The 23627-nt window shown below is 49.0% G+C and overlaps 1 protein-coding gene and 1 long non-coding RNA gene across 3 annotated transcripts; both read right to left on the bottom strand.

Moving 5' to 3' along the window:
* Positions 1-8938: 8938 nt before the first annotated feature.
* C30H21orf140 (chromosome 30 C21orf140 homolog) lies at positions 8939-11596 on the bottom strand. 2 transcript variants are annotated; one of them, XM_077879093.1, is made up of 3 exons: positions 10610-11596; positions 10209-10346; positions 8939-9675 (listed from the first exon to the last, which is right to left on the bottom strand). In XM_077879093.1, the coding sequence occupies exon 1, from the start codon at positions 11529-11531 to the stop codon at positions 10773-10775; it is 759 nt and encodes a 252-aa protein (XP_077735219.1). In that variant the 5' UTR covers positions 11532-11596; the 3' UTR covers positions 8939-9675; positions 10209-10346; positions 10610-10772. The 2 variants fall into 2 exon arrangements, with proteins under 2 accessions (XP_077735219.1, XP_077735218.1); XM_077879092.1 differs by lacking the exon at positions 10209-10346.
* An 8343-nt stretch (positions 11597-19939) lies between these two features.
* On the bottom strand, positions 19940-21017 carry LOC144301650 (uncharacterized). Its single transcript, XR_013368388.1, has 3 exons — positions 20952-21017; positions 20452-20563; positions 19940-20168 (listed from the first exon to the last, which is right to left on the bottom strand). It is a non-coding gene; the product is annotated as an uncharacterized LOC144301650 (long non-coding RNA).
* Positions 21018-23627: the final 2610 nt, after the last annotated feature.

Raw genomic sequence — 23627 nt, forward strand, 5'->3', positions numbered from 1 at the left:
GTTCAACCCACTGTGGCCCAGATTGGTGGAACTTTGAATTTTAAACGAGGCGTAAAAGGAATTCTAGGGGTGCCTGGGTGCCTAAGTCAGTTGAGTGCCTTCGGCTCTGGTCATGATCCTGGGGTGATCTTGGGGTCCTGGGATCGAGCCCCACATCGGGCTCCCTACTCAGTGGGGAGTCTGCTTCTCCCTCTCCCTCTGTCCCTCCCCCTGTTCATATTCTCTCTGGTTCATTCCCTCTCTCAAATAAATAAATAAAATCTCTAAAAATAAATAGGGGCCCCTGGGTGGCACAGTGGTTGAGCATCTGCTTTGGCTCAGGTCATGATCCCGGGGTCCTGGGATGAAATCTTGCATCAGGCTCCCCACAGGGAGCCTGCTTCTCCCTCTGCTTATGTCTCTGCCTCTCTCTGTGTGTCTCTCATAAATAAATAAGCAAAATCTTAAAAAAATAAGTAAAAATTTAAAAAAGAATTCTATTTTTCTTAAGTTTTACTGTGATTGCTAGATACTCTTAATCACAATTTAGAAAGCAGAGTTCACATAGGACCAAATTCTAAGTACAGAATTGATCTTGACCCAACAAGCTACAAATCCCCAAATAGTCAATGTGGCCTGGGTCTCATGGAACGTGAACAGGTGCCAGAACAGAAGGGTAACGCCCCAGCATTTCTGCACCCTGCCCCTTCCCTACTTCCCTGACTTGCTCAGGTGGAGCCAGAACTGACTCTGGTTCCATGGCCAACCCTCCTGCCTTTGTCAGGAGTGCCCTCTGCAGCCCTGCAGGCGACCCACCCACCCTGGTCTGGGAACTCTGCTTCTTTCTCTCTCTGCAGGTCTAAGGCATCACTGGCTCCCAGCATGCCTGGCGGGATACCAGGCAGCTCACCTGGTACCTCTGGGCACCCTCCCTCCCACGTGCACTCCCTGCTGTGTGCTCATAAATCCGAGGAGGGTGGCTGTTTTCCTGGAGAATCTAAATATGCCTAAGCAGTAGGTGGTCATGTTTATTTTAAACACAGGTGCTTTTCTAGGGGGACTTAAAACTTGGTTTTGGAAATCGTGGAACGTGGGGTCATCTTGGAAAATTTGGTAGAAGATGATGTAAAGATTGACCCTAACATTGACTGCACCCGTGGGTTTTTTTTGTTTTGTTTTGTTTTGTTTATTTGTTTTTTTGTACACACGAGTTTTTGTTATTGTTTTTCCAGTCCCCATTCTCATATACTGTCTTCTACCACTAGGAGGAGACGATTAACACCACTTGGAGTTACTGATGCTCCCACTCCATACACTTGACGTCAGTAGATTTATAGTTTGAATTTAAAGAATCGGTTGGTTGGATGCAGGCATGCATGAGCGAATGTCGGTGGATAGATTGGGAAAGCCCACAACCGGGACACCCCCGCCCCATGGAGAGCTAGCACCTCTCTGGACCATAATTGTGAGCAAATCCATAAGGAGACCACCTCCACCACCACCACCACCAGCACCACCCCATAGCTGAGAGATGTTTCAGAGAGCATAAACCGAAATCTGTGTCCTCTACCCACAGGGAAGCCCCACGATCCCTTACACAGATCCTCTTTAATCTCTAATTAGACACGTCCTAACACCTTTTCATTGGTTTCAAGCTTACCATGTATTGAAGTACCTTAGAGCAAGAGAAGTGGTCTTGCCCAAGCAGGTGGGTCCTGAGAACTCACCGTACGATCGCCCCCGCCCCACACCGGGAACACCACACAAGAGGACGTTATGTTCACAACGATGACCTTAGTCATCGTAGAGCCTAAGGAAAGGCTCTACTGTGTTCAAGTCCTCTGCTTCACGAGGCCGAGACACCTGTAATGTATTTCAGGAACCGAATAGTTCCAACAAAAAAATCCCGGGTGCTTTAGAAAGAGGTCACCTCTCCCCAGACAGTGTCCAAATCATCATCTCTAGGGAAACGCAGCCGTCTAAATGACTCACTCCCGACGAATTCCAGATGCCTGGGCCTCGACAGCAGAGTGTCTCCCCTGACTTGATTACACGGATGCTGCTTGACATCACTGTCCCGTGCAGGTCGCCTGTGTGTCAGAGGGAAGTCGGGGGATGATAGAGAGTCCGCAGCGAAAGGAGAACTGAGGATGGGTTCTCCCCTGTGAGCACACACGAGAGAGACAGTTTAAAATGCACATTCCTGGGCCAGACTCCAGGACCCCCCCACCCCCGCTTCAGAACATGTGGGAGAGACCGGGAATCTGTGCTGTGAACAGCCTCAGAGGGTCCCAATGAGGTGGTCCTTGGACCTTCTTTTGAGCTTTATATATTTTTTTTATTGAAGATTGGTTGATTGACTTGAGAGAGAGAGAGAGAACAAGCAGTGGGGAGGGGGAGAGAGGGAGAAGCAGACCCCCTGCTGAGCAGGGAGCTCGATATGGGGCTTGATCCCAGGACCCTGAGATCATGACCGGAGCCGAAGGCAGACGCTTCACTGACTGAGCCACCCAGGCGCCCCTTCTTTTGAGCTTTAAACAGAGGGAGATGAGCCCCAGGAAGCTGAGTCTGGGAAAGCACATCCAGGGTGGGAGGATGACAATCAGGAGACAGGGGGGTGGCGTGACTCCTCTCTCGGCTCTTACTCCCCCACGTGCTTTATTTCTGTTACCTCCACCGGCTGTCATTATCCCTTGCTCAAAATAAGGAAACTGAGGCACGCAGGTGCATCGCCCCGTCTAAGGCCCCCAGGTGGCAGGAGGCAGAGACAGAGGTTAGGCTCCATAGATCAGCCCTGGGGCCCATACCCTTCGCTCCTGTGGATGGAAAGGGGGTGTGGGCATGAGTCCTGGTTCGGAGTGGCTGGGGGCCGGGGTTCAGGGGGCAGCGTGAGCAGCATGATGGGGGCAGAAGCCGGGCTGCGGTGAGCTGCGGGGCTGGGAGGGGTAGAAATGGTGCCACTTGCATTATTATTTCAAGTGTGTGCGTGTGTGTGCGTGTGGGGGAGGTGGTGTCTACAAAGCCAGGGCAGAAACGTCACTGAACCAAGTGCTGGTTAAGAATAACCGGCAAGTTTTCAAATCATGTGTTGAGTATTTTCCTTGTGCTTCCCAATGTTTGGGACACTCGCTGATGTATGGATTCTTTTTTTCCAATTCACTTTGTCCCATTGGCTCAGATTTGTTGTGTTTTTTGTTTTTTTTTGTTTGTTTGTTTGTTTGTTTTTGTTTTTTTCCCATTGGCTCAAATTTGGAGGTACTTTCCCGGAAAACACGGCTGCTAACTGGAACACTGTAGAAGAAGTGTCCTGTGAGGCCAGCTCCCCAGCAGGCCACAACCTCCCGAGGTTGGTGGGGGGAGACCCCAGGAGCCCAGGGGAGGGCAGGACGGAAGGGGAGGTTTCTCTGGTGGGAGGAAGCAGGAGCATGATCAAGGCTGCAGGGGGGCAAGGGGACGGATGGGGGCATCTGGGGACCAGGCACTGAGGCTCCTGGAAGCCCCGCTGCTGGCCTTGGTTTCCCCTCTGGTTTGGCACAAGGCCTTCTGTTCCCAATGTGGGGGGGCTGCGGGGGCAGCAGGGACCCAGTGTGGTGACCAGAGTCCCCAGGGGCCAGGCTCCGCAATCCCCTCTTCCTCGCCTTCTCCGCTCAGGTGGACGCACCTTCCTCCCTGTGCCCCTGAACCTCGGTGGCGTCTCCCCGCTTCGGGGTGCCTGGGTGTCAGCAGCTCGGCCGAGCTGGGAGGGAGCCCAGCTGTCGGGTGCCAGAGTAGCTGATCCAGGGAGCGAGCCCAAGATGGAAGGGTTCAGCCTTTAAGTGCTTTCTCGGAGGTTCCGAGGGAGCACAAGCAAGAGTCTCAGCCCGAGGAAGGGTCAGCTGGCCCTGCCCCGTGTCCCCTCAGGATCCCCCATCAGGGGTCAGTGGGGTCCACACCGACCAGCAGCCGCTGGGCTCCCTGAAGGGAAGGTGCTAGCAGTTTTAGGGAGCCTAGGCCGCAGGGAGAGAGGCGGGGAGGAAGGTTCAGGAGCGGAGAAGGACTGGGGACTGGGTCAGAGCGGGCAGTGTCCCCAAGCCTTCCCCATGAGGACATCTCAGTAGAGCAGCCTGAAGGCCTGGCCCAGGAGCCCAGGAACGAAGGCGCCAGGCTGGGGGTGGGGATGGGTGACCCGTCAGAGGCCCCGGGGCCCGGCTGTCACCACGTCCAGTGTGGGGGGGCGGCTTCCCCTGTGGGCCCTGGAAGGCCACACGCCCTCAGTGGGACAAGTGATACCCCACAGCTTAGACGGGGAAGGGCGTCTTCCCGCCCCGCAGGAAGCCCGGCCTGGCTGTCCTCCCCCTTCCTGGCCCTGCCTCACGCCCGTCCTTCCTGCCATTCTGCTCCCCTTCCTCCCAACACACGCACCTCCGTCACACAGCCACGTGCCGCACGCACGCACGCTCCCACACACCTCACACGACATGCACGCCTCTGCCACGCAGCTCATGCACTCACATTTCACACATAAACTCACAACTCTCACATGGGCTCACACACACCACTCTCTCTCACAGTCTTACACACTCACAAGGCGTCTCACACCCCCCCACGCATCTCTCTCACACACGACTCTCACATGCACAAAATTCTCCTATGGTCACACCCTCACAGCTCACCCACATACTCACAGCCCGCCCACAGTCACACACACAACTGTTGCACGACATATACTCATGGTCACACACGCATCTCACGCACACGCCTCTCTCAGACACAATCTCACGCATGTATGCACAACTCGCACATGGTCACACTCATTTCTCACACATACACTCACACACTCACTCTCACCGCCCCCCCCCACCCTGAGTGTGAGGGGGTTAGATCCTACACACTTGTTCGAGCTCCCGCGTGCCTTGGCCTTTTCTCCCTGTGATGAGACCCCCACGCTGTCTCAGGTCCCCGCCGTGTCTTCTATAGCTCTGTCCCACATTCCCAGCACCTCACTCCCTGGCTCGGAGCCCCCACCACCCAAACCTCTAACATCTCACTGACTGAGAGATACTCCCACCACCAGACTCTGACTGCCTCGAGGGCCAGAGCTTGTTTTCACTGGGACCCCTTTTCCCACCACACATAGAAGGTGCTGGAATGTTGATGAGTGGATGACTGTAACACCAAAAGGAAGGGGAGCAGGGAATGTGGCCAAGACTGCCAGTTGCCTACCTCAGTATTCCTTCTCTTCTCCTAGTAGCAGAACCCTGATTTTAGCTGCCCGCAGTGCCTCCCCAAATAAAAGACTGCATTTCCCAGTTTTCCTTGCAACTAAGTCTTGCCAATGAACTTTAAGTGGAAGTGTTATGCGGGACTTCCAGGAAGGCCCCTTAAAAAAGGGAAATGATGAACTCTTCTTCCTCCCTTTCTCCTTCTTTGCTGCCCAGAATGCTAATGCAATAGCCTGTTCAGCAGCCATTTGGGACTGTGAGGATGGAACCAGGTTAGGACAGTGGAGTAAACAAGATAAGGATCTGGATTCCTGAGGCTCATGGATCCAACATATCAGCCTTCAACTAGCGCCTTGGCACTTCTTAATTTTTGGCAGTGGAGGTGGGGTACCTTCTTATCTCTGTGGTTAGGTGTCCACTACTCACAACCTGACCTAATCCTAACCAACCCATGAAGCCTGCTAGAGACAGGTGATCCTTGATAAGAAGACGTGGATTCTTGTTCTGACCCTCCCATCACTACAGGGGTGCATGCCCCTAGGTGAGTCAGTTACTGCCTGGACTTGTCTTCATTTATAAATGACCTTAATGATCACTGGTCTGCCTATGTACAGGATGATCATCTAAACTGAATGAGGCCAAGTGTGTAAAAACGGTTTGTATGTAGAAAACAATCACAAATGGAAGGAGCATGTACCGCCTGGGTAGGCAACTGAGCCCCGATTGGGCAGGTGCGGCTCCATCAGCCCAGCTGAGCTTGGACCTTCCTTGGGTAAACAAAACAGGATCCACTGGACATCCAGCTGCATTTTCCTGTTTTATGTTTGGGCTCATTTTAGGACAGCCCATTCCAACACACCACCTCTTTGGGAGTCACCGTGCCATGGAGAGGGGGTGGGGATGTTGTTGGTGAAGGTGAGGTCCAGAGAGGATGGGATGACTCATCAACTAACCTCAGAAGGACAGCGGCGCCACCAACATCATGAAACCTCTTCCAGAGGACTTGTCCACAGACGCAGGATTGCTGTGCCTTGTTACCTACTGTTAGGTTTCATGTAAGCACCGCACATGGTTGCTCTTGAGGAGTCCTGGCTATGCTCACCACCCTCCCTGTCCACCCTACCAGATGAAACTTCTTATTATCATTAGCTGCCTGACCTGTCACAGATGGTCTTAAAAGAAATGCCAGAGAACAAAGTTCCTTTGATCAAAGTGTCTTAAGATTTGTCTACTCTCATCATGTCGTGGTGATAAAAAGCAGCAAGAATTTCCCTCAGAGAGAGAAAAGGAGATGAGGTCAGTGACATCAGGTCTGCTTGCGGGCACACTAGCTGGCCCTTCAGCCTGGATTAGAATACTAGGAGCTTCTTGGAGAACCCAGGCAACACCCTTTTTGAACTTGGCCACAGCAACTTCTTGCAAGATACATCCATGAAGGCAAGGGAGACAAGCAAAAATGAATTATTGGGACTTCATCAAGATAAGAAGCTTCTGCACAGCAAAAGAAACAGTCAACAAACCTAAAAGACACCCTACAGAATGGGAGAAGAGATTTGCAAATGACCTATCAGATAAAGGGCTAGTATCCAAGATCTATAAAGAACTTATTAAATTCAAAAGCAAAGAAACAAATAATCCAATCATGAAATGGGCAAAAGACATGAACAGAAATTTCACCAAAGAAGACCACACATGACCAACAAGCACATGAGAAATCAAGCACATGGCCATCAGGGAAATACAAATCAAAACCACAATGAGATCCCACCTCACACCAGTGAGAATGGGGAAAATTAACAAGGCAGGAAACCACAGATGTTGGAGAGGATGCGGAGAAAGGGGAACCCTCCTGCACTGTTGATGGGAATGTGAACTGGTGCAGCCACTCTGGAAAACTGTGTGGAGGTTCCTCGAAGAGTTAAAAATAGACCTGCCCTACGACCCAGCAATTGCACTGCTGGGGATTTACCCCAAAGATACAGATGCAATGAAATGCTGGGACACCTGCACCCCGATGTTTCTAGCAGCAATGTCCACAATAGCCCAACTGTGGAAGGAGCCTCGGTGTCCATCGAAAGATGAATGGGTAAAGAAGATGTGGTTCATGTATACAATGGAATATTCCTCAGCCATTAGAAATGACAAATACCCACCATTTGCTTCGACATGGATGGAACTGGAGGGTATTATGCTGAGTGAAGTAAGTCAGTCGGAGAAGGACAAACATTATATGGTCTCATTCATTTGGGGAATATAAATAATAGTGAAAGGGAATAGAAGGGAAGGGAGAAGAAATGGGTAGGAAATATCAGAAAGGGAGACAGAACATGAAGACTCCTAACTCTGGGAAACGAACTAGGGGTGGTGGAAGGGGAGGTGGGCAGGGGTTGGGGGTGACTGGGTGACGGGCACTGAGGGGGGCACTTGGCGGGATGAGCACTGGGTGCTATGCTTTATGTTGGAAAATTGAACTCCAATAAAAAAAAATTAAAAAACTAAAGGTGAGATTAGATCCCAGGAAAAAAAAAAGAATAATAGGAGCTTCAACATGCAGGGCACTCAGGAGGTGCCAGTCACGGTGTAGGGGCATGGCTTGTGCTGGGTGTTTTAAAGTCCTCAACCCTAGTTTACCAATGAGTTAACCGAGCCTCAGGGAAGTGAAGTAACTTGTCTAAAGCCTCATAGTTAATAAGCTAGAAACTTAAGATTCCAGTGAGGTCTACCCACTTCCCAAAGCCCAGTGTACTTTCCATTACTTCCTGCTGGAAGTTTCCATGCTTAGTATTAAGCAGCGTTTAATTATGCATACAGTATTATGTAACTAAATCACACGTTAAAGGAGGTCCTTTTGATCTCCCTTGTATTGACGTCTTTCCTCTCCTCGCCTTCCTAATGAGTAAACAAGGTCCCAAAGGAATAGGACCCTCAACTTGACTTTTTGGATCATTTTGGTTTTCAAAAAAAAAAAAAAAATAGCTCTTCTTGGTTTATCTTATTTGTCTGAAGACCTTAAAACCCTTCCATTTCTTTTCCCCGCATTGCAAAATAATGTCCTTGCAAGGTATCCTGCTTCTTGCTCAATTTTGTGTTGAAATATCTTTTTGTTGTGCTGTCCAGTTGGAGGCGGGCGCCTTGTCAGCTGTCAGAGGTGAGCCTTTTGCCACGTGAAGTGTGGGAGAGAAAAACAAAACGCTGGGCTCCAGTAACAAAGCCAAGCATGGTGCTTAGGTACGTGGGTGTTAGAGTCTGACTGGCTTGCGTGACCTCAAAACATCTCGGCTTCCTCACCTGTAATGCCTGAGCCTCCATGGGGGGGAGGTTATGGGATTAAATGAACTGCCCTATAGTAGAGAAGCAGCATGAATAATGCTTGTTTGTGTGAACGCTGGGTTTGAACCTTAGCTCCTCCACATTGGAGTGAGTTACATGATCTCCCCACGCCTCAGTTTACCCCATCTAAAACACAGAACAGTGGCTCCTCCATCACAGTCTGTTGGAAGGACTAAATGAGTTAAGGAGGTATAGCTGTGAGTGCTTATTACTACGTAGATCTTGGGTAGATGTGTCATAAGCGTGATATAGGGGCCAAGCACACTCATACCCTCAAACCCAGGCTAGTTACCCTGGGGCCTGCACGGTGCCAGTGTCCTGAAGTCACCAAGGAGGTTTAAGTCCTATTACCTGCTCTCAAGGAACCTAAATTCTAAAACATAGGTGAAACAGGCAGCAAAAAAGATTCACAGAAGCGTACCACACAGTAAGAGCTGTTTCACCAGGTTAATCCCAGTGGAGAACGCTGTATTTCAGTTGACAGAAGACTTTCTAGCATCTACAGTCAGCTGAATAATGGTCCCCAAAGATATCCAGCTCCTAATCCCTGGAACCTGTGAAACGTTACCTTACGTAGAGAAAGAATCCCTGCAGATGGGATTAAGTTAATGATTTTGAGAGGATCCTGGATTACCCAGATGGGACCTGAGTGGCACCACGAGTGTCTTTACAAGAGGGAGGCAGAGGGAAATTAGGAGAAAGTAATGAGGCTACAGAAGCAGGGATTGGACCAGTGTGGCCACAAGCCAAGGAATGCCAGCAGCCACCAGAAGCCAGAAGAGCGAGGGATGATTGATTCTCAGAGCCTCGGGAGGGAGTGCGGCCCTGCCCACACCTCGATTTCAGCTGAGTGGAGCGGATTTCAGACTTCTGGCTTCCAGAACTGGGAGACAGTAAGGGTCTGTCGTTTAGGGCCACCACGTTTGTGGTAATCTGTTACAGCAGCCACGGGAGACAAGATAGCTGGCTGGCTGTGACGTGAGGTGTGTAACAACTGCGGTTGCCGGGTTCTGGGGGGTTGGTGGTTGCAGTTGCAACTGGTTCATTCCCCAGATAAAACTCACGACAACAAAACGATGCAGATATGTCCACCACTTGACTGCTGAAAATCACTGAACATCTCTATTCATCGGACCACATATTTCTAAAAAAATCCAGGGAGGCTCTGGAGGAAAACAGGACAGGAAGACAAGCAAATCATCTGAGGCTTTCTGCAACTGGCTATCAGGAACCTGGCCTCACAATCTTATCTATGGGCAATTCTGTTAGGAGTGAGGCAGAAATTTTCATGAGTTGTTTTTGACACCCTCTGGAATAGTTATGTCTGTTGTAAAATTACTGCCTCAACATATATCAGTGGGAGTGACATTTCTGATATGTTTAATTGGAGGCAGGTCTTTTTCTATAAAAGTTAAAAAAAATACCACCCACAAATCCTTACAGCCCACATTGGCAGCAGCTTTAAACCTGAGTTAGGTGTGCTGTGCCGGCCACAGGTGTCTTGGCTCTCGGGGCCCCAAGATGCAACTCCATGGCAAAGTCTAACGAACTCCTGGTAGGATTTGAGGTGTTGGGCTGAAAGATTGGATAAATGGGCTCCACAGACCCCGCTCACTTCACCTGTTCACCCACCAAGTCCCAGGTGAATCAATCAACTACTACAGCTCTCCAGCTGCCTTATTGGGACCACAAACTTGCCTTGGAGCATCTGGATGGGATTTCACCTCGGATGTCTCTCATTCAAACTTTGACACTGTTTTCTCCAAGCAATGGGAAGCAAAGAGCCTGCTCAGCCGCTGTCTGGACCACTTATCTTGCTCATGGCAAACTGGCTCCCTGTGGATTATTTTGGTTGGCTAAAACTAGTTGGCACGCCATTTCCAACTCTTTGGTGACTACACACTTGGCTCTTTTTCTTTCTGACCTAAATTTTGATGACACAACCTTTAGCTCTGCTCACCCCTGCTCACCATCGAACTCCTTTGGGCTGGACTAGTTGTCATCCTCCCATTAGCATAGCTCTCAAGGTGGCCTCAACAAGATGGGAGTCGAGATCCTAATTTACCAACAGGCTTTAATGGAACCCTCAGTAAACTTACAGCATTTTTCCAGCACTTTGCCAGCAGCCTTAGAAACCTTGGTCCTCACAGCATCCCCATGAGGCCGCTGTTGGAGTATCTTTGGGTCCAGAGTCGAGCCCAGCAGAGTTGGTAAAGACTATGCCCATAGCATGGTCCCAACTGCTTGTTAGAGGAGTCACCCTTAAGAAAATTTGCCAAGATAGTAGTTTTCCCATCTACGTACTTTGTTGGTTAGTATTTTCCATTTGCTTGAGTTTATCCTTCCAATCCCCTTGCTAATTAAATCGCTGAGAAGTATATACTGGTAAGAATAGACATTGTCAATGTACTGCAAGCAAAACTCCTTTCTGTTATTGATGATAAACCATTTCAGAGAAGACCAGGCTGAGTCTAGAGGGTTTAGGTAATTGTAAGGGGAAGGCAAAGAGAGTAGTTCATGGCCACAGGACTTGGCTACCTCAGGGCAACACACAATGCTCATTAAGTTAATGACTGATGGGACACGGACCTGGGCCTCCAGCTCTGTGTCTTCTTTTGGCTTCATCTTGTCCTGCTGCCTTCTCTCTTTGACCACAATGGCACACTTGCCGTAGGCCTTCTTCACCACATCGCAAAACTCAAAGAAGAGGCTCTCTTCCCGTTTGATGCATAACTCATCTCTTAGGAACATCCGATACTTCCAAGGCACCCATCCTTGACTACTACTAGCATGCACAATACACCAAGTTGGAGCGTGCATGAAGTACCCATCACTAAGATCTTCTTCTCCAGTTATAAGACTTTCAGCAATATCAGTTTCTCCAAAATATATGGTCTTAAATCCATCATATTGCAGTGATCTCAGGCTTTTCAAATATTGGAGACATTGCTTCCTCCTGATGCTATCAAATGGATTTCTGCTAATGATGTTTCTTAAAAGAGGACTTGTAAAGTGAGGCATGGTGTCTCCTCAAGTGATTTTAAAAGCCTGCATGTCTCCATCTGTGCAGATCTGGCAAGAGTGGCATGATGACCTCACAAAGGGCTTTCTTACAGCTAGGTCTGTCACATAGATACACTTTGAATTTCAAAGCACCATGAAACGCATACTCAGTATAATTTTTTTTCTGGCTTATGTGAATGGGAAATGCTAACCATAAAAAAAATATGTTTCTTTGACATCGCTTCTGCCACGGTTTGGGACAGAGATTGGCAATTGTATTAGTTTGCTAGGGCTGCCAAAACAAAACACTGCAGACTGGGTGGCTTAAACAACAAATTTATTTTCTCATGCTTTTGGATGCTGGAAGTCCAAGATCAAAGTTTTGGCAGGTGTGGCTTCTTCTTCTGAGGTCTCTCTCCTGGGCTTGTCGATGGTCACTTTCTTGCTGTGGCCTCATATGGCCTTTCTTCTATGTGCATGCATGTCTCTGGCCTAATCTCTTCTTATTCACTAGCCCTGTTGGATTAGAGCCCACCATATGATTTCATTTTACTTTAATCACCTCTTTAAAGGCCCTTTTTCCAAATAGAGCCACATTCTGAGGTACTGGGGTGGGGGTTAGGGCTTCAACATATAATTTGGGTGAGGGGGACACAATCCTACCCACAACAGCAATCTTTTAACAGTGAAGAGCTAAATTTATGACCCCTCTCCTTTTGGTTCAGGAAGATCAAGAGGAATATTTACATCCATTCATCCATTCCAAATATATTTACTGAGCACCTACTAAGCACTAGGCATTGTGCCAGGCACCAGTGGTACAGCCAAGACATGTGCAGTGAGACCTGCACAGATGTGTGGTTTAAGTCTGCATATGCATGGAGTTCACAGGTGTCAGAGGAAGGTATGGCAAATAGTATAAAAATCAGCCTGCATGCTTGGGGTGGTGGTTGTGGGAGGGACTGCAGCCACCAAATTCCCAAATTCCTGGGAAATGCCAGGACTTGGGAGAAGTCCAAGCAGATGTCAGGCCACAGTGATGGGTGTGAATGTGGCCCCACTGGGCTGTGTAGGGAAGTAGAGTACATATGAGCACTGGAGTTGTGGGCAGAGCTCTGGTACCAGATAAACCTAAGGGTCAAATCCCAGCTCCACCTCAGTAGCCTCAACTTCTCTCTCTGTAAAATGGGGAGAATACCCATGGCAAAGTATTCAGGCAAGGACCTACGAGGTAGTAAACAGTATTCACTGGCACAGAGCTTAATACGTGGCTGCTGTTATTATTGAGACAGACTGGCTGGAAAGACCCTAAGAGACCTTGGCAGGGACCAATGAAAAAACAAAGTCTTGAAGGGAGGGGCAAAGGATGAGAAAAGAAAGGAAAAGTTAAAAAAGAAAAATCAAGACTGAGGACCAAATTTGAAATGAAATAAGTTGTCCACCCCATGGCAAAAATGGAAAGTGTTCCCTTCCTATTTCCTTCCCTAACTCATTCATTTCCTTCCTTCCTTCCTTCCTTCCTTCCTTCCTTCCTTCCTTCCTTCCTTCCTCCCTTCCTTTCTTCCTCGCTTTTTCTCTCTCAACTTCATCAATAAATCTTGAATGCTTCCAGTTCCAGGCTGTGTAAATCTTGGAAACACTAGAGTTCCTTGAAGTCTCCCCAAGGAAAGCACCATCTTGTGGGAGAGAAGAGTCAACAATGAGTCTCAGGAAAAGGAGATGGGCCTTGACAGGGAAGGGAAGCTCTAGAAATGGGGCCCCACGGGAGGGACGTCTTCCAAGGAGGCGATGGAGCAGGCCAAGTGTGGAAACCCAGGGATGGGGTGGCTGTGGTGAAGAGCTTGTATTTCAGGTGAAATTAATCTTCAAGGGGCTCCTGACACATGGGAAATGTCACAGAATTGCTGAGGAAGGGGTGAGCTACACAGAGCCCAGAGAATGTGCAGCCGATGGTGGTTGTAGAGGGAACTGTAGCCACCAAATTAAAAGATTTCTCCATTGAGGGGAATGGTTGGGCTGAAGAGAGACAAAGTTGTGAATGCAAAGCAGGGGAGGGGAAGAGGGACCAATGGCTATTTAGGAGGCACACCCTTTGTTTACATCTTGTCAGTGCACTTCCTGCTTGCTGAGTAGTCTGTTAATTAAATCTTTACCCCTACCTGGGAGGTGAGAGAACTTCCTTATATTTCAGGAAGTGGGAAGCTCTGGAGGGCTGGGAAGGGGGTGGGCAATGGGGAAGGGGAAGATCTATTAACTGTCAGAATTGAAATTTAAAAATTGTTGGAGCACCTGGGTAGCTCGGTTGAAGGTCTGGCTCTTGATCTCAGCTCAGATCTTGATCTCAGGGTTGTGAGTTCAAGCCCCACTTTGGGCTCTATATTGGGCGTGGAGCCTACTTAAAAAAATAAATGTCCTCATTACCTTTTAAGTTATAAACACAATGCATAGGTGTTGTAGATAATTTCCAGTCTTATGGAAGTCATTTGTTCTTACTGCATCCCTACCTGTTTCACTCACCAGAGGGAATGCTGTTGGAATCATTTGGTGTCATCCAGATGCTATTCTACTTGGATTTAGGAGGATAGATACATATCCATGATGTTTGAGTATTTATTTATTTATTTATTTATTTATTTATTTATTTATTTAAATTTATTTTTTATTGGTGTTCAATTTGCCAACATATAGAATAACACCCAGTGCTCATCCCATCAAGTACCTCTCTCAGTGCCCGCCACCCAGTCACTCCAACCCCCCGCCCACTTCCCTTTCTACCACCCCTTGTTCGTTTCCCAGAGTTAGGAGTCTCTCATGTTCTGTCTCCCTTTCTGATATTTCCCATTCATTTTTTCTCCTTTCCCTTTTACTCTCTTTCACTATTTTTTATATGTTTGATTTTTTAAAAAATTCACTACACTATTCTGTGACTTGCTTTTGTAAATTTCACAATAAATCACAGACACCTTTCCATGTCATTAACACTGGAAAGCCTCATTCTTTTTAATAGTCAATGTACTCCATTGTTTGGATGTGACCCACACTATTTAACAGATGTCCTATTTTTGTAGTTATTTAGATGGTTTCAGGGCTTTTGCTGTTTCAAATAATGCTATGCTGAGTATCTCCTCCTAATAAAGGTATAATGTAGATAGACACATCCATATATGGCAGGGGAAAGGAGGGGTCAAAAGCCGTGCGTAGTTTAAATGTTGGAAGATATTGCCAAATCATCCACTGAAAAGTTTATACCAACTTGTACTTCTTGGATTGTTACCACCACTTGATGTTTGTGATCTTTAATCTTTGCCAATCTGATAGGCAAAAATGGTACTTCACTGTTTTAACATCATTAATTATAAGTAAATCTGGCAGTAGGATTTGAAAATAATGTCAAGAGGAATTAGATATAAAAGGCACAAATTTAGATGCCCTTGGGGGTTATTTTTAGAGAGAGCATAGGGGCCATGGGTTTGGAGGAAGCCAGCCAGAGGAGGAGTCATGGAACCCTGAGAGGCTGGGCTCAGGTGGGCTCCCCATGGGCTGCCCACCAGGCCTTGGAGGTGACTGGGGGGGATTCTAGAGTCATAGTGGTCAACAGAGGGATGCAATGCCATGCCATAGCAGCCCTTGCAGAGACTCCTTCTGGATGCCACCATCACTAGCCTAGAAGGAGACCTCTCCAGCCTCTGGCCTGGCAGCCAAGAGGAACTACCACACACAGTCAGAGAAACTCAGAGAACCTTTCATTTTTCCTCCTTCCCTTGATTCTGCATCTCCTCTGCTTCTCCTTCTTGGCTGTAGGTTCCACTGGGAGCACCCAAGGGCCTGGGAGAGAGAACTTGGCAACTCAAGAGTCAGCTCCCACTTTGGAGATCTTGGAGGGTGATGGAAGCACCACTAGGGGGCAGTCTGGACCTGTGTCCATGATGACTTCTAAGCAGCACCATAATCCCCTCCCAGGAATGGAGGTAGAAACTTGCCAGCCCTAGAAGCACCCCGAAGCATCCCCATGCCCCTTCCCAATCACAGCCTCCTCCCTCAGTCCTACGAGTACCTACCCTCTGCTTTTCTAGAAAATTCATCTGTTCTTCTTTCTTCTCTAGTGCCTGGGTAACTGATATTCTAAGGTAGAACACTATAGTGTATTTAATTTGTTTAAATTAATTTTATATAATTGGAAAATCAAGTTTGTTTGATTCAAAGACAAAACAGTGATGGAAGGAAATGTTTGGAAACCGGTTGTACCAAAAAAAAAAAAAAACAAAACAAAAAATCAAAAACTAAAACAGTTGCCCTGCATAAGAAGAGATATGTGTGTATGTGTGCTAGTTTGACTCTTATCCCATAAGCACAGGAAACGTTATGTTTATTTACTTAATCAATGACACTGGACTGAGGCATTGTTGGGGCTCCTGACCCTACTCCCAAGGCCAGAGGACCAGCCGGGCACTGAGGTCACCCTTCCACGCTGCCTGCTCACTAGAGGCACCCCAGGAGGGGCTCAGATCCAATTCTTGTGGTTCCATCAACTGGGTACGGGTGTCTTGCTAGGGCTGAGAACCTCTAGGCAACCTCTAGGTGTGCCCCAAAGCTACTGCCTGGGAGGCCCAGTCACATTTAGGGGGACCAAGAACGAGGAAGTTGAAGACCCCTAGAACCCCAACCTAAGAGACTCTGTCCAAAGCTGGGCTTGAGGATAGCTTTGTCCCATTCTCTCTCACCCACTTCACTGTCCATGGCCCTGTCCTCTCCCTTTCCCTCCCTCCACAGGACCAGTAGCTCAGTGACACACAGGGAGAGAGTCTGCCCTTGGGTTTTTGGCCTGGCACCATGCACCTCCTGAGGCCCAGAGCCTGGCCCCCCCTCCTGTAGGCAGAGCAGGAAGGAAAAAGTCCTGAGAATGAAGCCACCTTTACAACTCACAAATGAGCCTGCCCCTCTGTCTGTGTGAGTCAGACTTATAACGTCCTCCCCAAACTTGCTATCAGGGAAAAAACTCCCAGTGAAATGTGTCTGTCACGTGAGGTGGCAAGACCCCTGCTGGGTCGGCGACTGGGGGTAACGGTCATGTTTGGGATCACCCAGTGTTGGGAATGGCCCGGGCCCCCTACACAAAGCACCTTGGTAAACCCTCTCTGCAGCCCATGGAGTTGGAAGGATTACTGCTCCATTTTCAGGACAAGTTGTTTAGGAAGAGAAGGTAAAGGGGCCCCCCTTCTCCTTGCCTTGCCAACCAAGAGAAGAATCCTCAGTTGCCTCTTTTTCTACAAAATGTTTTTTATAGATTTTATTCATTTATTTGAGAGAGAGAGCACAAGCAGGTGGAGAGGCGGGCAGAGGGAAAGGGAGAAGCAGGCTCCCCACTGAGGAGGCTGCCTGATGTCAGGCTCAATCCCAGGACCTTGAGATCATGAGGGGCCCCTCTACAAACAAACAAACAACAAACAAACAAACAAACAAACAAACAAACAAACAAACGGGAGAGGAGGGGGGAAAATAAAAAATAAAAAACAAAACAAAACAAAACAAAGACCCCTGATGTACTTTTGGGAGTTAGCTAGTTAGTTAGGAGAGTTGACAGGGAGGGACCACAGGGGCTTCTCATAGTCCTTGACCCTCTCTGGACCTTCTTTTCCTCATCGGTAAAATGAGACACCTGGACCAGGCAAAGGCTGAGTTTCATTTGGCCTAAAATTTGATCTTTTACTTGTGGAATGAGTAAGAGGTGTGTGAGTGTAGATGTAAGTGTGTGCGTGTGTGTGTGTGTCTAGTGTGTATATGTGTGTGGAAGGATGTGTGTGTGTCTGGGGCGTGTGTTTACATGTGTGAGCATGTGTGTGTATGCAGATTCATGAATGGCTATGTATGTGGGGGGGGTATTGTGTGTGTGAGTGTGTGTGTTTGTAAGGGGTGTGTGGATGTGTGTGTGCATGTGTGTCTGTGTGTATGGCCTGTGCTGTGTGTGTGTGTGTGTGTGTGTGTACCCCTGAATGTGGATTTTAACCACCTGGGACCTGTTGGCAGACACCCACCTCCGGAAGTGCTTCCTGTTGTCTCTGCAGCTGAGGGACCCGCTCACAGAGGACGGCTTCCTCAGGCCTGGCCCCGAGTGACAGCCCTTCCCTCTCTGCACTCCTCCCACTGCCCTCTTCCCACATATTCGGTCTAGGAGGAGGCCTGGGCATCATCAGGATTTTTACAAGTGGGGCGCCTGGGTGGCTCATGGGTTAAGCTTGTGACTCTTGATTTCAGTTCAGGCCAAGATCTCACGGGTTGTGAGATCGAGCCCTGTGTTGGTTTCCACGCTCAGTGAGGAGTCTGCTTGAGATTCTCTCTCTCCCTCTGCCCCTCCTCCCTGCTCACACTCACACTCTCTCTCTCAAATAAATAAAAATCTAAAAAAAAAAATTTTTTTTAACAAATGTCTACGTGGTTCTAAAGTGAAGCCAAGGTGAGAACCCCTGTCTTAGGACAAGTTTTAATTGGGCCTAGTGGGGGGCCTGTGGGGTGCAGAATGTTAGAGCTGGCAGGGTTAATTTTGAATGCAACAGAACCATTTCTAATGATTTGTTAATATAGAATATTTTTTTTATAAATGCAGAAGAGAGAAAGTAGAGGATAGGTTTGGGCTACTCCTTGCTCCCTATGGTGGCCTAAGGAACTCCATGGAACGTGGTGTCTGAGTCTGTTCCAGCTGCTGTGACAAGTTACCACAGCCTGAGAGAGGGGTTGTGCCTCAACAGCAAACATTTATCTCTCACAGCTCTGGAGGCTGAAAGCCTGAGATCAGAGCCCCAGTAGATCCCGTGTCTGGTGAAGGCCCATCCCCTGGTTTGCTGACCACCTTGACCTCATTGTTTCCCCACGTCGGGGAGAGGAGAGAGAAGCAAGCTCTTCCATCTCTTCTTATGAAGGGCACTAATCCCATCATGCAGCCTCCATCCTCATGACCCAATCACCCTCCCCAAGCCTCCGCCTTCTAATACCTAACACCACCTCAGGGGAGGTTAGGATTTCAACACGAATCTCTGGAGGGCACGAACGTTGAGTCCTAAGAACTCCGTATCTGGTTCAGTTCCGTGGTATCATTAGTACCCTTCCCCGGACTTTGGCTTGTGGCCCTCCAGACACGTGGTAGGCAGGCAGGCACTTCCCCGCCTCTCCCTCCCCTTGTGGTTGAGAACAGCCATGGGTTAATTCCAGCAGTGGGTGGTGGGTGGAAGTGGTGGGTGGCCCTTCGGCCTGGGGCATTTAATGGTCCAGGTGAGACCCTCCAGACCCTTCAGCGCTGAGACCAGCAGTGTCGCAGAGAGGGGCTGTTCCAGAAACCTGGGCCTCAGAGTAGGGGCAGTAATAGCATGGAGCAGAGTCCCAGCTGACCTGCAGGGCACCCGTGGCATGAGAGAAATGCGCCTCAACCAAACTACTGGCCTTCCCCGCTCCTTACCTTGAATGAAAACAAAAGTGCATTTTGGACAAAGACTTCGTAGAAACATCACATGGGCTTCTGAATCCGATAGACCCAGCTTGGAACCTCCTGCCTGCTGTGTGACGATAGACAGGTTTCTGAACCTCTCTGAGCCTCAGTTCCCTAACAGTACTCACCTATGGAGTTGATCAGGGGATCGGTGTTAGTTTTCTTCTCTTCTATTGAAACTTTAGTGGGTACAGGGTTAAAATCCCTGCTTGCATCTTCCCCACCACCCTTCCTGACGGTACCATGAGTTTGGTTCAGGTGTTCACGCATCTCTCATGAAGCTCAGATTCTTCTGGAGGAAGACAGGCCAACTCCCACTCCAGACTTGAGCCAATCCGCATACTCCGCTCCCCACCCTTCACATGGTTTCGGGGTGTGCTGTGACTGAAGCAGCGCCCCCCCCCAATAAATCTCAAGATTCTTGCTTGGACTTGGGCCCTCATGCTCCAAGAGGGGGGTTAACCTTGCTTCCCTGCATCATCTCTTTTTCCCGAGGACCAGATCTGTCCTCTGTGCAGAAAGCCTCGCCGACACTTGTTCAGACATATCCGACCCCAGCGGGGGACGCAGCCTGGGCTCCAGCTGGGACCCTCACTTATTTTCTGCTAATTAAACTTCCTAATCTAACAGAACCGAGCAGGTTTGCAAGGCAGGGGGTGCGGGAAAAGGAGCCCTTCCTGGCCTCGCAAGGAGGCAGCGTCCCCCACACCTCGGGCTAATAGAGATGCGCATGAAAGTGCTTGTCTGGGCGGTGGTGACAGCTTGGGACCGAAGGCTGGAGCTAATCAGGGTTTCAAACAACCAGGAAGACCATGACTTGAGGGCAGACAGTTCAGCTTGTCCCTGGCAAATACTAATTACAATAATAATAATACTCTCCAAAGAACTTTCTCGCATTTGTGCGCAGGGGAAAGCAACCCACGTCACGGAAATGATGTGGCTTCATTTAACATTTACTACTTTCATTGAAGACTAATCAACATGATCCTGCTTGTTGGCTTCACTTCATTAAATTTTCCAGTGCGTCAAATTATACGGCTAGTGCCGATGGTGGATGTGGATGACCGAAATCTCTCTTTTTTCTGCCCTGACCGGGGGTTTATTGATCAATTTCTCAGTTGTGCTGTAACCGAGGGTCCCGAATCACCGAAGGGTTTTTCTTACAAAGGGCTCCCAGCCTGTGGAAGATTTGCCTTCTGTCACACACTGACCTGGTCATCTGGCCAGGTCTGGGGGTGAGGACCCTAACTTGGGGGAGGTCCCTAAGCCACACAGAGCCTAAGAGAGACCATGACGCCTTCTGAAAGTGACCTGTACGGAAGCTGTCCCAGGATCCTGATGGGCAGCGCTTCTCTTGGACCGACCCCCCCAACCCCGCTTACATCATCCCCACCCCCCAAAACACACTATTTCTGACCCGGGCTACCTGCCCCTTCCCTGCTCCCAAAGATCCTGGCTCACCTCCAGCTTTCTTTTATTATGTTGTCCTGTGTGGTCCCTTGACACTCCGCTTTATCCGACAGACTGTTTGTCTGTCTCGCTGGTCCTTGCATGGTGCCTGGGCCTTGCATCCCTGCCCATATAAGAAATGTGTATTTGCTCTTTGCCTCGGTTCCTGGTACAGAGCTTCTTTTCTTCATTTTAAAGTTTTATTTATTTATTTATTTATTTATTTATTTATTTATTTATTTATTTATTTAAGAGAGAGAGAGAGCAGGGGCAAGGAGAGGGGGGAGAGCAGGGAGGGGCGGGGTGGGGAAGGAGAGGGTAAGAATCTCAAGCAGACTCCACGCTGAGTACAGAGGCTCATCCCATGACCCTGAGATCCTGACCTGTGCCCAAACCAAGAGTCTGACACCCAACTGATGGAGCCACCTGCTAGCACAGAGCTTCTAAAACCCTCAGAATATCCCGAACGAGAAGAATATCTTTTATTTGTAACAAGCCCCTTTCCACTCTACCTGAATTTATGCTAATAAGGTGACCCTGGTGGGCCCTGAGGTTGCAGATTGGATGCTGGTTGCCATAGGAACCACTTATGTGATTAGAGGGTTGGAACCTCCAGGGAGGGGAGAGGGGGCTGGAGATTGAGTTAAATCACCAGTGGCCACTGATTTAATTAACTGTGTCCACATAATGAATAAAAAATGCATAAAACCCCCTAAAAATGGGATGCAGAAAGCTTTTGAGTTGGTGAGCTCAGAGAGGTGCTGGGAGAATGGTGTCCCTCAGAGAGCCTGGAAACTCTGCACCTCTTCCCCCATACCTCACCCCAAAAGCTCTTCCATCTGGCTGCCCTGAGTTGTGTCCTTGATTGTAAACTGACAATCTAATAAGTGTTTCCTTGAGTTCTGTTCAAGCCGAGGGCTGTTCAAGCAAATTACTGAGCCTGAGGAAGGGGTTGTGGGAACCCCTGATTGTAGAGCCAGTTGGACACGCTGCTGGCAATCGGGAACTTGAGACTGGCGTCTGGAGCGGGTGCTGTCCTGTGGGACTGGGCTTTCAGCCTGTGGGATCAGTACTAGCCCTGGGCAGTTAGCGTCAGAACAGAGTTGAATTATATAGGACACTCAACTGGGGTCTGGAGAACTGGTTGCTGGTGTACAGAAATCCCACACACTTAGTGTTACAAATGAGCAAAAAATAGCTCAGGGCCCTTGCCATGTGTCTGGGGAATCACATGACCTCAGGACCAGAATTACGTGCACTGCACTGGTGTCAAGCGCTACTTTGGTAGGGCTGCCTCAGAAAGATGAGGTTGAGAGCAGAAAAGAGGGAGGGAATGAAAAACTGGGGTATAAATCCTTATCTGGGAGCATCCTCAATGTAAATAAATATGCGGTTTGTCCTCTCCTGACCTCTGAGCACTTGCCATCACCCATCTTACAGTTTGTCCATTATGTCCTGTCACATGGCACCTTTAAAAAAATTTTAATTTATTTATTTGAGACAGAGTGAGCAAGAGACAGAGAGAGCAGCAGCAGGGGGAGGGAGAGGGAGAGGGATAGAAGGAGAAGCAGAGTCCCCGCTGAGCAGGGATCCCAACCAGGGGCTCTGGGATGGGGACCTGAGCCAAAGGCAGATGCTCAACTGACTAAGCCACCCAGGGCCCCCCGAATAGCACCTTTCGCTTCACATTTGTATTGGAGTCAAGTAAACCTTGTGTCACATCCTCCAGGCCTAAGCTACCTAAACCGAAGCCGTCTTAGGCCTTACGCAGCAAAGTGCTGTTTGTGCACGATGCAGGTGTTGAGTCTATACTGGCTTATTGGTTGACTTAACTTGAGTTATAGTAAACACAGCACAAGTGAAAGGCTCACAATCATGTGGGCTCTGTCTCTTGTCCTCCATGACTAGTGTTTCGTTATAGTGGATCACATCCCAAACTGAGCCTTAGTCCCTCCCCGTGCTCAACGAAAAAAGTGGCCAGTTGTCCGGGTAACACTGCAGATTATATTAACAGCTTCCTGCAACCTCAGGTTCCGGAAACCCGCTGGCCTTCATTCTGTCTACCACCACCCAGGCCTGCTTGGCCGTGAACTTGCATTCTTTAACTCAGACCTTGTCTCATTCTGGGTGCAATCGGGAGACAGAAGCCACACGATCAGCTGTGGATGTTTAATGCACAGAATTACTAAACTGAAACAGGGAAGAAGTCCTAAAGATGTAAAGAGGAGGGACACCTGGGTGGCTCAGCGGTTGAGCATCTGCCTTCGGCTCGGGGTGTGATCCCGGAGTTCTGGGATCAAATCCCACATCAGGCTCCTTGCAGGGAGCCTGCTTCTCCCTCTGCCTGTGTCTCTGCCCCTCTCTGTGTCTCTCATGAATAAAAAAATAAAATCTTAAAAAAAAAAAAAAAGATGTAAGGAGGACTCTAACGGTGCTCCAAGGCTGAAGAAGAGTGCCGAGGGAAGGACAAGGGTGGAAGAGGGTTCCCCTTCCCAAAGCTGGGGTTCAGACCTTAGAGGATTGTGGCCACTGGGTAGAGGAGGAGTTTGCAGGGTTGCCTGGACTGGAGCTGGGCCATGTCCCCGAGCAGCAGGAAACTATTCCCCTGGTGCAGGAGAGCGGAGGCTGGTGGGCAGGTAGGTGCAGGGGAGCCGGGCGCCGCCATCCAGGTGAGGCCTGAAGGGTTGTTTCCCAAAGCCCTTCCGACATGGATACTATGCTCCCCACAGTCCAGGCCAGGCTCCACTTGCCAGTGAGTGGGCTCCCGTGAACTCTGAACTCTATCCTGCCCAATGGACTCACCCACATATTGTGCTAAGAGACTTGACCAAACTTGGCTTCCACCTGCACTGGGCCATGTGCATCAAGATGACCCCAGCCCCATGCGGAGTCTTCACTCAAGAAAACATAATGCTGCCAAACCACAAAATGCACGTCGTCCCACAACGTGCGTCTTGTGTACAACCCACCTTGCGAAAACATTTTCAGTAGCCCTCCACCTATCTCCTTCCGGAATCTTCCATGTCCACAGAGCTCCAATCCCTTTTTGTTCCTTATCTGTTCTCACCTTTGTCTCAGCTGGAGTGAAGCTCAGTCTACACTGGCATCTCCTTCCTCTTCCGCAGTCATCTGAATACAGTCTGTCTTGCTGCCTTTACTAAGCACGATGCCCAGTGCTGTTTTGTCTT

Source organism: Canis aureus, chromosome 30 (assembly GCF_053574225.1).
Source record: "Canis aureus isolate CA01 chromosome 30, VMU_Caureus_v.1.0, whole genome shotgun sequence".
Classification (NCBI taxonomy): Eukaryota; Metazoa; Chordata; class Mammalia; order Carnivora; family Canidae; genus Canis; species Canis aureus.

Excerpts from the sequence above, each read along its gene's own strand:
- C30H21orf140 (XM_077879092.1), bottom strand. The coding sequence starts at position 11,531 with ATGCCTCACTTTACAAGTCCTCTTTTAAGAAACATCATTAGCAGAAAT.